We start from the raw sequence: 13158 nt of genomic DNA, 5'->3' as shown, positions 1-13158 counted from the left end.
CAAACTTCGCAGTATGATGCTAGGAAGCAACTTGTAACTGAGTAATGTCAGCCATCATGCGGGCTTGCTGCTCAATGAGAATCAACATCTGACCCATAAGTGTGACAGTGGGATCAACAGGAACAGTAGCCGGAGCAGGCTGGTCGGGTGGCGGAATGGAAGTGGAAGAAGAGGGAATATCTGAAGTCGACGAAGGAATCTTAGAAGGAGGCAGAGGAATAGCTGAGAGATCAGCAAGTAAATCACCCAAAGGATCAGCGAGCACTATCGAGTCGACAGGCTTAGCTGGCTCAGCAGGAACAGATGCAGAGGCAGAAGAAGTGACATGTGACCTACTTTGAGAGATGGTAGTGTGCCCTATGGGATGAAGCACTCGTCGTGAGACTCCATCAAGTGTGAGACCTCAAGTGATGTCACCAAGCGGTGGATCATGCAAGCATAAGGCAGACCAATCCGATGACCGGAAGTGCAAAAGGTACGCAGAATGTGTTGGCAAATGAAGGTAGGTAGGTCAATCGAATATCCATTCAGTAAAGCAAAAAGAAACCTCGCATTGTCCATAGGTAAGGAAGAAGTGTGAGAGACAGGCCACATATTTATACACACAATACGCAACAAAATTTTCCTATCAGTGGGGAGCGAATCAGTGCGGATTGCCGCAGACCCACATCCCAAAGGGCTATTAAACAAGGTGGATCGAACCAGAGAATCGATCGGAATAGAATCAGCCAAGAGATATGGGTAAATGGGGTAAATGATCGGGGAAACATGTATGGAATTGGAAATAACATTAGGTGAAATCCTAAGGGTTTGATCCCGCAGGAACACCCAGAAGGACGAACCACTAATGTCATGGATGTTTACATAGAACTCCTGAACAAGAAGACTAGGCGAGGGGTTTAACCCAATCAGCAAGGATTCCCAACCTCGAGAAGTAAAGATCGCTGCCACATCAGGGAATAGGTCGGATAGAGTAACCTCACGCTCTACTAGGATAGGACGACTGGAAAACTAGCTCCCAAAGACTTCTTGAGCAGTAGAGGAAATGAACCGAGAACGACTAAACGAACCCGATCCACTACCAAGCTGAGCTGTGGTCCTAGCCCTCTTGGGTGCCATCTGCAATGCGAGATGTAGAAGATAAATCAATCCCCAAGGAAAACGAAGTGAAGGAGATGCATGACTATACAAGCCCTAAAGTGCAATCACACACAAGCCCGAGAACTATGACCAAGACATAAGTGACGTGAACTAGACATAAACAAGATCAAGATGAGATTTTGACACACATAAAAACTTCCAATATATTTGGAGAATTGATGAGTCCTATTTCAAACAACCCTCCAAACGTAGTACATGCAATAATGGAGAAGTGTAAGCACCGATTTGGTAGGTGAGTGGTGTGAAGTTTGATGACTTAATAGGAGAAGAGTGCACATCACGTTATAGGAAATAAGATCAAATAAATAATTAACTCACATGTTTAGTATCTAAGACACCAATCACACATGAGAAATGGCACACAATGGGTAAGAGAAGCAAGGCTATGGTGAGGAGACATTTCATCGAGCACATTGTAGGCACAAGAAAGATAAGCTACAAATGTAATAATGCAAGAGACACCCAACAACCCATAATAACACCATCTACCTAGCACACCAAAAACACCAAAGCCTAAAGGAACCAAATGGCGAAAAGAAAAACAAAAAATAACCAACAACCAAACGAAAAATCAAGGCACTTACCAAAAGGGAGGAAGGAATCACCAAGGAATGCACACAAGGAAGGGGAATAGAAGCTCCACATGTGAGAAATCAAGGGTAAATTGACTAAAGAGTGTCGATTTGAGAGAAAAAAATGAGAGAGAGAGATGGGAAGAAATGAAAAAAATGAGATGGAACAGGCGCGAGAAAATTAAAAGTCTTGCTGTCGCTCAAGTTGGTCCAATCAAAGGCAATAGATCACAAATACGGCAAGCACGGTGATTAGAAACTGTTTACCCACACACAGGGACCAAGTACAGATGGAGTAAATTGTATATGTGACCCCTCGTGAAACGTGTCACTCATTCCAAGCAAGTAAGACTTAAAAACCTTAAATTTGTGAGAAGAGACAACCAAATCACCGACGTAGGAGTCAACACTTAGATGTTTGAAGGTCAAATCTAATGCCACTAGGACCTATACTTCGTTAAAATATGGTGTAAAAATGTTCTTTCTCCCGCTGTCATTAAGGACCTCAAAATTTTTTTTTTATCTTACGTGTAATCCCATCTCTATTAAGTTACTAAGAAGACCCCTTTAACGAGTGTTAGGTCGGTGACTTCCAAACCAGTTGGCTTTAGGGCACCAGGTTATGAGAAATCTCTCAAACTTAACTGCTCGAGTTATCTAAGCTCCGAAGATAGGTATAAGATGTGATATAATAAATACTCTGTGGAAACACTCGGGGGTACACCAGAAGTTAGGTCATCTAGTTCAAGATCAATTCAAATCTAATGTCTACTCAACGACAGATGATAGTCATCCCAAGTCTTACACATGCGGTCAAGTCTCACTCACACGGTCCTAGTGTGTGTTGTGCAAATATAATATGAAGTGATATATACTAAGTACTCCATACAGACTCAGGATAAGTGACGGGAATTAGAAACTAATCATGTGTAGAATACACATTTGATTTCAAATTGCAACTCCGAAGGAATAACTACAATGCCAAAATGACATGTGATGATCAATCCTCCCTTTTTTTAATATTATTATTTTATTATTATTGTTATTTTTATTTTTTTTGTTTATTTATAAAAAAAAAATGCAAATGAACACACAGAGGTAACGTAATGAATGTAGAAAAGAATGCATGCATCTATGAAGACGATCAGGGAAGAACATAGATGCCAACAACCTTCCTAAGTGATTCGAATCTAAACCCATCTAGAGGTTTAGTGAACAGATCGGCAAGTTGATTTTCAGTAGAGATGTGTTCAATAGAAATCACATTGGACTCAACTAGCTCTTGAATAAAGTGATGGCGAATGTCAATGTGTTTGATCCTAGAATGCTAAACCGGATTTTTTGATATGTTGATAGCACTAGTATTGTCACAGAAAACAGTTATAATACCCTGGTTTATCTCATAGTCACTCAGCATTTGCTTTATCCAAAGCAGTTGAGTGCAATAGCTACCAGTTGCAATGTATTCTGCCTTGGCTGTGGACAAGGAGATTGAGTTTTGTTTCTTACTCATCCATGAGACAAGATTAGAACCAACATAGAAACATCCACCCGAGGTACTTTTTCTATCGTCGGCGTTTCCGGCCCAATCGACATCAGAATAGTTGGCTAGTTCTAGATTGGACTCTCTGGAATATAAGATCCCATGATCTACTGTCCCATTGACATATCTAATAATGCGCCTCACTACATTTAGATGAGACTCCTTAGGATCAGCTTGAAATCTAGCACATACACCAACACTAAACGCTATGTCAGGTCTACTAGCTATAAGGTAAAGTAAACTGCCTATCATGCTCCTATACACAGTCTGATCAACACTCTTACTTGTAGGATCATGTCCTGACTTAACATTTGTGCTTGTGGGTTACCTTGTGTGTTTCTTACTGTCCAAACCAAATCTCTTCACAAGGTCTTTGACATATTTTGATTGAGAGACAAATAGCCCACAATCAGTTTGCTTTACTTGAAGATCAAGGAAGTAACTTAGCTCCTCAACCATGCTCATTTCAAATTCTTATTTTATGCATTCAACAAATTCAAGAGCAAGAGAGTCAATGGGAGAGCCAAAGATGATGTCATCGATATAGATCTGAGCTACAGCGATAGTTTCTTCAATATGTCTAATGAATATGGTTCTGTCAGCACCATCTCGTGAGAACCCATGCTCAACGAGGTAAGTGGTAAGTCTGTCATACCAAGCTCTAGAAGCTTGTTTCAGACCATACAGTGCTTTATTTAGTTTGTAGACATAATGAGAAAACTTACGATCAATGAATCCTTTCGGCTGTTCAACATACGCCTCTTCTTGGAGTATTCCATTCAAGAATGCACTCTTGACATCCATTTGATATAGCTTGAACCCTAAGGTACATGCAACCGTAAGAAGAATACGAATGGACTCAAGATGAGCAACCGGGGCAAAAGTCTCATCAAAATCTACCCCTTCCACCTGAGTGTACCCCCGGGCAGTTTCTTCAATATGTCTAATGAATAAAGTTCTGTTAGCACCACCACAGGAGAAGCCATGCTCAACCAGATAAGTGGTGAGTCTGTCATACCAAGCTTTAGGGGCTTGTTTCAGACCATACAATGCTTTATTTAGCTTGCAGACACAATGAGGAAATTTAGGGTCAATGAATCCTTTCGGTTGTTCAACATATGCCTCTTCTTGGAGTATTCCTATTCCATTCAAGAATGCACTCTTGACATCCATTTGATATAGCTTGAACCCTAAGGTACATGCAACCGTAAGAAGAATACGAACGGACTCAAGATGAGCAACCGGGGCAAAAGTCTCATCAAAATCTACCCCTTCCACCTGAGTGTACCCCCGGGCAACTAGTCTAGCTTTATTTCTAGTTATAGTACCTTGGTCATCGATTTTGTTCTTAAAAATCCACTTAGTACCTATCACATTAGAGTCATCAGGCCTAGGAACTAGATTCCAAACACTATTTCGAACGAATTGATTAAGCTCCTCATGCATGGCATTCACCCAGCATTCATCTCTAAGGGCTTCCTCTACTTTCTTAGGTTCAATCAGGGATACATAACTAGTATATGTTAGGTTATTTAGAACTCTCTTTCATAACCTCATTCTTTCATCCAAATCCCCAATGATGTTAACCTTAGGATGATTAGATTTGACCCTGGCAGATAGTTCTCTAGGAAGCTTAGACTGATCCCAATTTGGTAGACCCTGCTCAGATATGTTTTCTGAGGACCGTGGAGATTTTGGGATTGGGTGCTCTTTATTTTCAGCAGTGGCTCCTTGATCTTCACTTAGATCTTCTATGTCAACCCCATTTTCTGTACTCTCTCCCTCAGTAAAGGCATCATCAATAACAACATTTACAGATTCCAAGACACTCTGAGTACGCAAGTTGTAAACTCGGTATGCTCTACTGTTCTTAGAATATCCTAGAAAAATCCCATCATCATTTTTGGAATCAAACTTGCCTAGATTCTCTCTATCTCTTAGAATGTAACATTTGCTGCCAAACACCCCAAAGTATTTAACAGTAGGCTTCTTGCCTTTCCAGATCTCATAGGGAGTCTTGTCTGATTTCGGTCTCAAGTATACCTTATTTATTATGTGGCACGCGATGTTAATAGCTTCACCCCAGAAATGTATTGCTAGATCCTTGTCATGAAGCATGGCTCTAGCCATTTCTTAAAGCACTACATTCTTCCCCTCAACAACTCTATTTTGCTGTGGCGTGATTGGTGAGGAGAACTCATGCTTAATCCCCTCCTCCAAGCAGAAGTTTTCTAGATTGAAATTTTCAAATTCTTTTCCATGATTACTTCGAACCCTAGAACTAGGAAGATTTTGTTCAACTTTGAGTCTTTTGTATAAGGACTTAACCAGATCACCCATCTCAGATTTTTCTCTTAACAGATCAATCCAGGTGAATCTAGAAAAATCATCTACCACAAACAGGATATACCGTTTGCCTCCTAGGCTCTTTACCCTAGATGGTCCCATTAAATCCATATGGAAAAGTTTTAGGGGTTTATTCGTCAAGATTTTCAAGGTTCGCTTATGGTTTATCCTGAGTTGTTTTCCTTGTTGACACGGCTTGCACACAGCATTCTCACTTTGATCAATCTTAGGTAAACCATCGACAATCTTCTTTTTGACCAATTTAGACAAACTTCTGTAGTTAACATGATCGAGTCTTTGATGCCAAAGTTCAGACATATCAATTTTAGCACTACTGCATACACAGTTCGAGTTTGAAAGAACTCCATAACAGTTATCAGATGTTCTAACACCTTCAAGAACAACACCACCAGAAGCGTCATAAACAGTGCATCTCTTTTGGACAAAACTCACTTCATAGTCAGCATCACAGATTTAACTAATGCTCAATAAGTTGGACTTAAGGCCATCTACATAAAGTACATTGGATATTGTAGGAAGTCTAGCAATGGTGATGGAGCCTTTACCTCGGATGGGTGCCGTAGCTCCGTCCCCAAATGTAACTACACCGCCATTGCAGTCATCAAGGGTAGAGAATAAGACCTTGTTACCACACATGTTTCTAGAATAAGCACTATCATGATACCACATGTATGTAATTTGTGCCTTATATACAACATGAGCAACAAAACATTTTAGATTCTCAGTATATTCACCCACATCAAATTTCTTTACCCAAACTTTTCTCAAGGTCGAGGTGATCCTAGTCAACCTTGTTACCATCTCAGTTAAGTGGCTAACCTGATTTGAAAGGAAGTTAACTTGACTAGGGATATCCTGACTTCGATTCCTATTTGCTAGCTTTCGACACCTAGGTCTCGTGTGGCCTAAGGCACCATAGTGATGACAAGTGGGTATGAACCTAGGTTCAAATGTACGTGAGTGATGATTATGAAAATTAGGTGTAGAGGTCTTATGAGCTCTAATGGCCTTCAGTCCATTAAAATTTTTATCTTTGGATTCTGGATTTGTTGAAACATTAGATCTGTTGGAAGCGGGGACAAATGTGGTCTTTGATAAACTAGACACATTGCTATCACTCTTCACAAATCCTAGACCTTGCTTATTTCCAGCTGGTTTGTTCATTCCTAACAGATCGTCTAGTTTCTTAGTTCCACTCACAAATGATTGTAGTTGAGTGTTGGATTTCTCTAATTCACTGGTCAATGTCTTGACCCTGTCCTCTAATTTCTCATTAACACACTTCAACTTATTGAGATTCTTAGATGAGACTTGAAGATCATAGGTGATTTTCTCCTTCTCTCTCTCAAGCTCGTCTACCTTCTTAAATAGGGCTTTATTTACCTTTTTGATCTTTAGACTTTCCTTAAACAGAAGTTGATAAGTCTTATGTATATCCGTTTCATCCTCCGAATCATCACCGGACTTATTACTCTCCACTTCCTCCTCAATCTTCTCACTTCCTTGTCTGACTCGCTCTTGACAGTAGATACAAAAGTCATATAGCCCTTTCCTCCTCACTGCTTGAGGAATCACTTTGTTCACTTAAATTAGAATCATCATCAGTCAAGGACACAATTAATGCCTTCCTACTCCCCTTCTTTAGACTTTTCTTAAAGCTAGGACATTCATTTCTAGAGTGCCCAAATCCCTGACACTCATGATACCTAACCCCTTCAAATTTCTTATTAGGGTTCCCAGCAGTTGATCTATCATCCTTCTCTCTTTGCAATTTACTAGGGGCTCCTCTCCTTTTCTCTTGAGGTCATTTTTTGCGCTTTAAGACTTTTTGAAATTTTTTCACAAAGTAGGCAATCTCCTCATCTCTAAGAGTTTCCATGTCAGATGTCTCAGACTCCCCTTCCCTAAGAGTGTTCAGGGCTATGGACTTGTTTTTTCTTGGTTGTGAAATGGTGAGTTCATAGGTTTGAAGGGATCCTACGAGTTCTTCTATCTTAATTGTATCCAGATCCTTGCTTTCTTCAATAGCTGTAACTTTAGGTCAAAATCTCTCGGGCAAAGATCTAAGAACCTTCCTCACAATTTTGGGCTCTGGAATCCTCTCACCTAGGTTGAAACTAGAGTTAACAATGTCATTCAATTTGGCATAGAACTCATCAAAAGATTCATCATCCTTCATCCCGATTTCTTCAAACCTTGAGGTTAGCATTTGCAATTTTGAATTTTTTACAGTTTTAGTTTCCTCATGCATAGTCTCTAGAATGTCCCATACCTCTTTAACAGTTTCACACATTGATACTCTCCTAAATTCTTCGAGAGACACGGACATAAACAAGGCATGAAATCCTTTGCTATTCTAATTGCAATCAGTTAATTCTTCCTTAGTCCAAAGTGAAATATCAGTTAGATTGACAACACCTGACACAGTTGTAGAAGGAGGTTTCCAACCATTTTGTACACTCACCCAAACACGTTCATCTAAGGACTTAAGAAAAACATGCATTCTAATCTTCCAGTAGGCATAATTGCTTCCATCAAACTACGCAGGCACAGATAGCGATTGACTCATCTAGACAACAATGGATCAGGACTCGAGTTTTGGCTCTGATACCACTTGAAATATCGTAGTTCGACCCAATCAACACCTAGAGGGGAGTGAATAAGTGTTTATGCAGAATTTTCTTTTTCAATCAATTAATAATTGCAACACGTCACAAAAATTAATTTATCCAGATCAGTTTACATGCTTTACTATCCTATGTTTGAATACCGGTCATAAATTAATTGTAGAAAGATAAATAACACAATTGTTTGATAATGGAGAAACCCCAATGTGGATAAAACTTCGGGCCCAAGCCAGTAGGAATCCACTATAAACGTAAATGAAATTTACAATCAGCCAGACTCAACCTACACTGGTTTTTCTGATATCCTGACCATAGTTTCCTTAAGGCCTTCCTGGAATGCGTGATCCTGCACAAACTCCCGACACCTAGCCCTCCTGGATTGCGTGCTACACCAATTCTCAAGTCTTGATTTTGTTTATCTCCTGTGGATTCAAGAGAACCGCCTGTTCTCTAATGATCGGGACTCCGATCTCCTTTCTCGATCTCCAAGAATCAATAAAGGCACTAGAAGATTGTGTTGTGGTGTTTGATGAATATTGATTTGATATTTTTCATGTAATTGATCAAATCAAATATAAGGTTGAATGAGAAAGTTAAAGTGTAGGAGAGTTTTCTTCAATTTCAATACCTTGAAAGCACATTACGAAATCGGCCCAACTTTTCTCATGTATATGCCTTTTTGGTATTTCTGGCCGGATCAAAATGTCGAAAAAACGGTAAATAGGGTTTTATGGGTAACACTATCGCTCGAGTGACAAGCGAGCGACGCTTTTTCGCTCGAGTGAAGTGGGGGCGAGAAGCGAGCGACGACCATTCTGTTTTTGTAGCTTGAGTGACCACTTGGCGAGCAGCTAGCAAAACTTAAACGACACATCTTGCCCTACTTCATAGCTCGAATCCTAGCACACTTTGCCAAAATAGCTCGAATCCTAGCACACTTTGCCAAAATTGCAACTGAGTCCCTCATATTTTACACATGTGCACAATGGCCCCTAATAATTAATAATTGATAAATTGACCCCAAACTTTTGAGTATTTACACTTTTACCCTTTTGTTCACAGAATAGTCAACACAAAATCTAACACTTTGCAAATAGATATGTTTTTAGCTTGTCGTAGAATTTTTTTTCGAAGACTCCGCACTGTACAGAGACTGTGCGGAGAGTGTGGAGGAAGAGTGATTCAATATTACTTTATATTTTGTAGCCATAAATACACTCACACATATGAATATGTTTTAATGGTCTCATTCCACCTCTGAAAATGGAGTCTTGTTATTTGCAGTGCATGGTACACTGTCCTTGACAACCAAAATTTCTCACCCCCTTCATCTCTCTTTCTCTTCATTCTTTTTGGTGGGGATGAATGTATCACTTACTGTGCTTGAATATTAAAATGTTTGCTATAGATGTTTAATCGAGGGGACTAAAGATTTACATATTTCATCATTTTAAAATAATTCCATCGACTTTAATTTTCTTTAATTTTGTGAAAATTTGCACAATTAGTTCTAACCTTTAGCGCCTCTAGAAAATTCATCCCCGACCTTCGAATGTACTCGTCATTTCCAAATCTTTAGTTCCATTTCCATATTTTGTCAATTTCATTAAAAACATAGCTTAGTTTATTTCTTGAATCTCTTTGCTAACAATTTGATAAGTTGGCTTAAAAACAGGAGTTAGTCTCTTTTGTTCTTAGATTTGTATTGTTTACGATATACTACATTGAATCTTTAGTATTCATTGGAATCAAAAAGCGTTTGAATTTGTTAATCGTCTTCCATACATTTCCACAACTTAAATTCTACATCTGACCATTTTCCACAGCTAATAACATAACTATTACATTGCAAGGGAGAAAAAAAAGACAATCTTTACATGTAGATGATTGAAAATCTACACAATATTGATTGAGCAATTTTTTCTATCAAGGCCATTTTTTCCTTATCGTAGCACGCCATGTTTTTGCCTTTTCATAGCTTCATACTTGCACAATTGGATATATGTTTCTGATGGTTCAGGATTTTCTTCCAGTGACCACTCCACTTTTACGAGAATTCTTCAAGTCTTTTTGAAATTCATGCGACTCAACAACACATGAAGAGATTAGAAGTTGTAATGACTAAATTCTAGCATACAAGAAATGGGGTTCTCACCATATGCTTAAGAGCCATATCCAACAAACTCTTTGACATCAGCCTTCCAAAACCAGAACTCTCATTTATAGAACCATTCATCACTTAATACAAGTAAGACGAGTATTATTGAATATAATTTAGATTCCTTTCTGTTGTATAGCTGCTGACATGGCAGATTTGTTAGCATTTTATTCTTTCTGTTTCCCTTGTACATCTTTAATTTTGTTAGTTAGTTAGAGCTACATCCTATATATACACTTGTAAAGATTGATCAGATTGTGAAGAGAAAATTCACCATCACGTATTCTCTTGCTTCAGCAATTCTGGTTTTCAAATTTTGTTATGGTATCAGAGCATATCTAGCTCTCTCTTCCAATCATGGCTACCAATCATCAAGCCGCCTCAGAGATTCACGCAGGTTCTGCAATTCCGGGAGATGTTCAACATCCCATCTCCAGCTTAGAGAATCCTGCTGGTGGTCCTGCCATTCATGGGCAGATGAATTTTCGAGTCGTTGATGATCCTAACAGCCCATACTATTTCCACTATGGCGAGAACACCGGTGCCCAACTCATCTCTGTCGTCCTCTCTGATGAAAACTACTCCACTTGGAGTAAAGCAGTAACTATGGCCTTAAGTGTCAAAAATAAAGAAGGTTTCATTGATGGCTCAATCTCTAAGCCAGATCCCAGTGATCCATTATATGTCCCATGGAGAAGGTGTAATCACATGGTGTCTGCATGGATAATCAACTCAATCCCCAAGGAACTCTATCCCAGTGTCATGCATAAAGATTCAGCACGAGACATCTGGCTTGAACTGTATGATAGATACAATCAAAGCAATGGCCCTCGCATTTACCAGCTGCAGAAATTGATTTCTTCAATTTCACAGAACAATGGATCCCTTGGCTCCTACTTCAACAGATTGAAGGGACTCTGGGAAGAATTGGCTCATTACAGACCACAACACCATAATCCCCATCACTCTGATGATCAGGTGATGCAATTTCTGATGGGATTAGACGATTCCTACACTGCTGTTAGAAGCCAAATCCTTCTCATGGACCCAATTCCCTCTCTGAGTCGTGTCTTTGCTCTAGTTTCTCAAGAAGAAAAGCAAAGGCAGGTGACATCTCTACACCAAAAGGTGGAGTCTGCTGCTTTTGCTAGCCACTGTTTTGGTAATCAGCAACATCTCATTAAAAACACAAGTAGCAGCAATTCTGGACAAAGGAAGGACAGGCCTATCTGTAGTTACTGTGGCCTCACTGGTCACAAAAGGGATAAGTGCTACAAACTCAATGGATATCCTCCAGGACATCGTCTAGCTAAGAGGTTCCCTGAAAATGCATCAGCTCACCAAGTTGTTGCATCAAACAGTTCTGAAACTCTAAGCAGCCTCAGCAACATTAATATCACTCCAGATCAATGTCAACAGATCATCTCAATGCTGAGGCCTCAACTTGAAGCTTTCATGCCTTCACCTGTCACCACTACCACCACTCCAATTACCACTAGTTTTGTAAACCATGTTGGGGACCTGCAAGTCACATCAACTCAATCTCCAACAATGCCTTCAGCATCATCCTTCTCAGGTAGTAGCCTAGCATGTTCTGCTTACACATACACCAAGAGCACTTGGATAATCGATACTGGTGCGACAGACCACATTGTTTGTTCTGTCCAACAACTTACCACCATCACAGCTACCATTAATGGGAATGTCAAGTTGCCTAATGGTCATGTTGCAGCGGTTACACATATAGGGACAGTTCAGCTTTCAAGTGACCTTACTTTGACAAATGTTCTCTGTGTTCCATGTTTTACTTTTAATCTCATATCTGCCAGTAAGTTGGTCTCAGTTCACCATTGTTGTTTGATCTTCATATTTGCTTATTGTTTTATTCATGACCTTTTATCTTGGAAGACGACTGGGATAGGGAAAATTGATGGTGGCCTCTACCACTTACAGCTTCAACCATCTCAACAACAACATCACACTTCACTGTCCAATACATCTGAACCTACTGCCAATACTGCTTACAGTCATTCCTTTGACCTTTGGCATAGTAGATTAGGTCATGTTCCTAGCTCTAGAATCTCTATTATCAACAAAACTGTACCAGAAGTACTTAGTGAATCGAACTTTCGTTGTACTGTCTGCCCACTTGCTAAATAGCATGTATTACCTTTTCCTATTAGTACACATGTATCCAGCAGTATCTTTGAACTAATTCATGTTGACATATGGGGACCTTTTCACTATCCTTCTATTGATGGTTCCAAGTACTTTGTTACTATTGTAGATGATTATAGTAGGACTACATGGACATTCCTCATTAACAACAAATCTCAAACCAGGAACATCATCGCATCCTTCTATAATCTGATCCTCACACAATTCAACACCAAAATAAGAAAGATTAGATCAGATAATGGACCAGAATTCCATATGGCAGACTTTTACCAATCCAAAGGCATCATTCACCAACTCAGTTGTGTTGAAACCCCACAGCAAAATGGGGTGGTTGAACGAAAACACCAACATCTTCTTAATGTAGCCAGATCTTTGATGTTTCAAGCCAATCTTCCAAACCAGTTTTGGGGTGACTCCATTCTCATAGCCACGTACCTTATAAACAGAATTCCTTCATCCAAACTCTCTAAAAAGACACCTTACGAGCTTCTCCTGAACATAAAACCATCATATTCCCACTTAAGAGTGTTTGGATGCTTATGCTATGCATCT

At 39.6% G+C, this 13158-nt stretch overlaps 1 protein-coding gene across 1 annotated transcript; it reads right to left on the bottom strand.

The window, feature by feature from the left end:
* Nucleotides 1-3060: 3060 nt before the first annotated feature.
* LOC111404635 (uncharacterized mitochondrial protein AtMg00810-like) lies at nucleotides 3061-3735 on the bottom strand. The gene is made up of 2 exons (XM_023033417.1): nucleotides 3605-3735; nucleotides 3061-3532 (listed from the first exon to the last, which is right to left on the bottom strand). Exons 1-2 carry the CDS (start codon nucleotides 3733-3735, stop codon nucleotides 3061-3063), a joined length of 603 nt encoding a protein of 200 aa, XP_022889185.1.
* Nucleotides 3736-13158: the final 9423 nt, after the last annotated feature.

Source organism: Olea europaea, chromosome 11, assembly GCF_002742605.1.
Source record: "Olea europaea var. sylvestris chromosome 11, O_europaea_v1, whole genome shotgun sequence".
NCBI lineage: Eukaryota > Viridiplantae > Streptophyta > Magnoliopsida > Lamiales > Oleaceae > Olea > Olea europaea.
The sequence above is the reverse complement of the archived record's forward strand: the minus strand, read 5'-3'. Positions and strand labels throughout refer to the sequence as shown.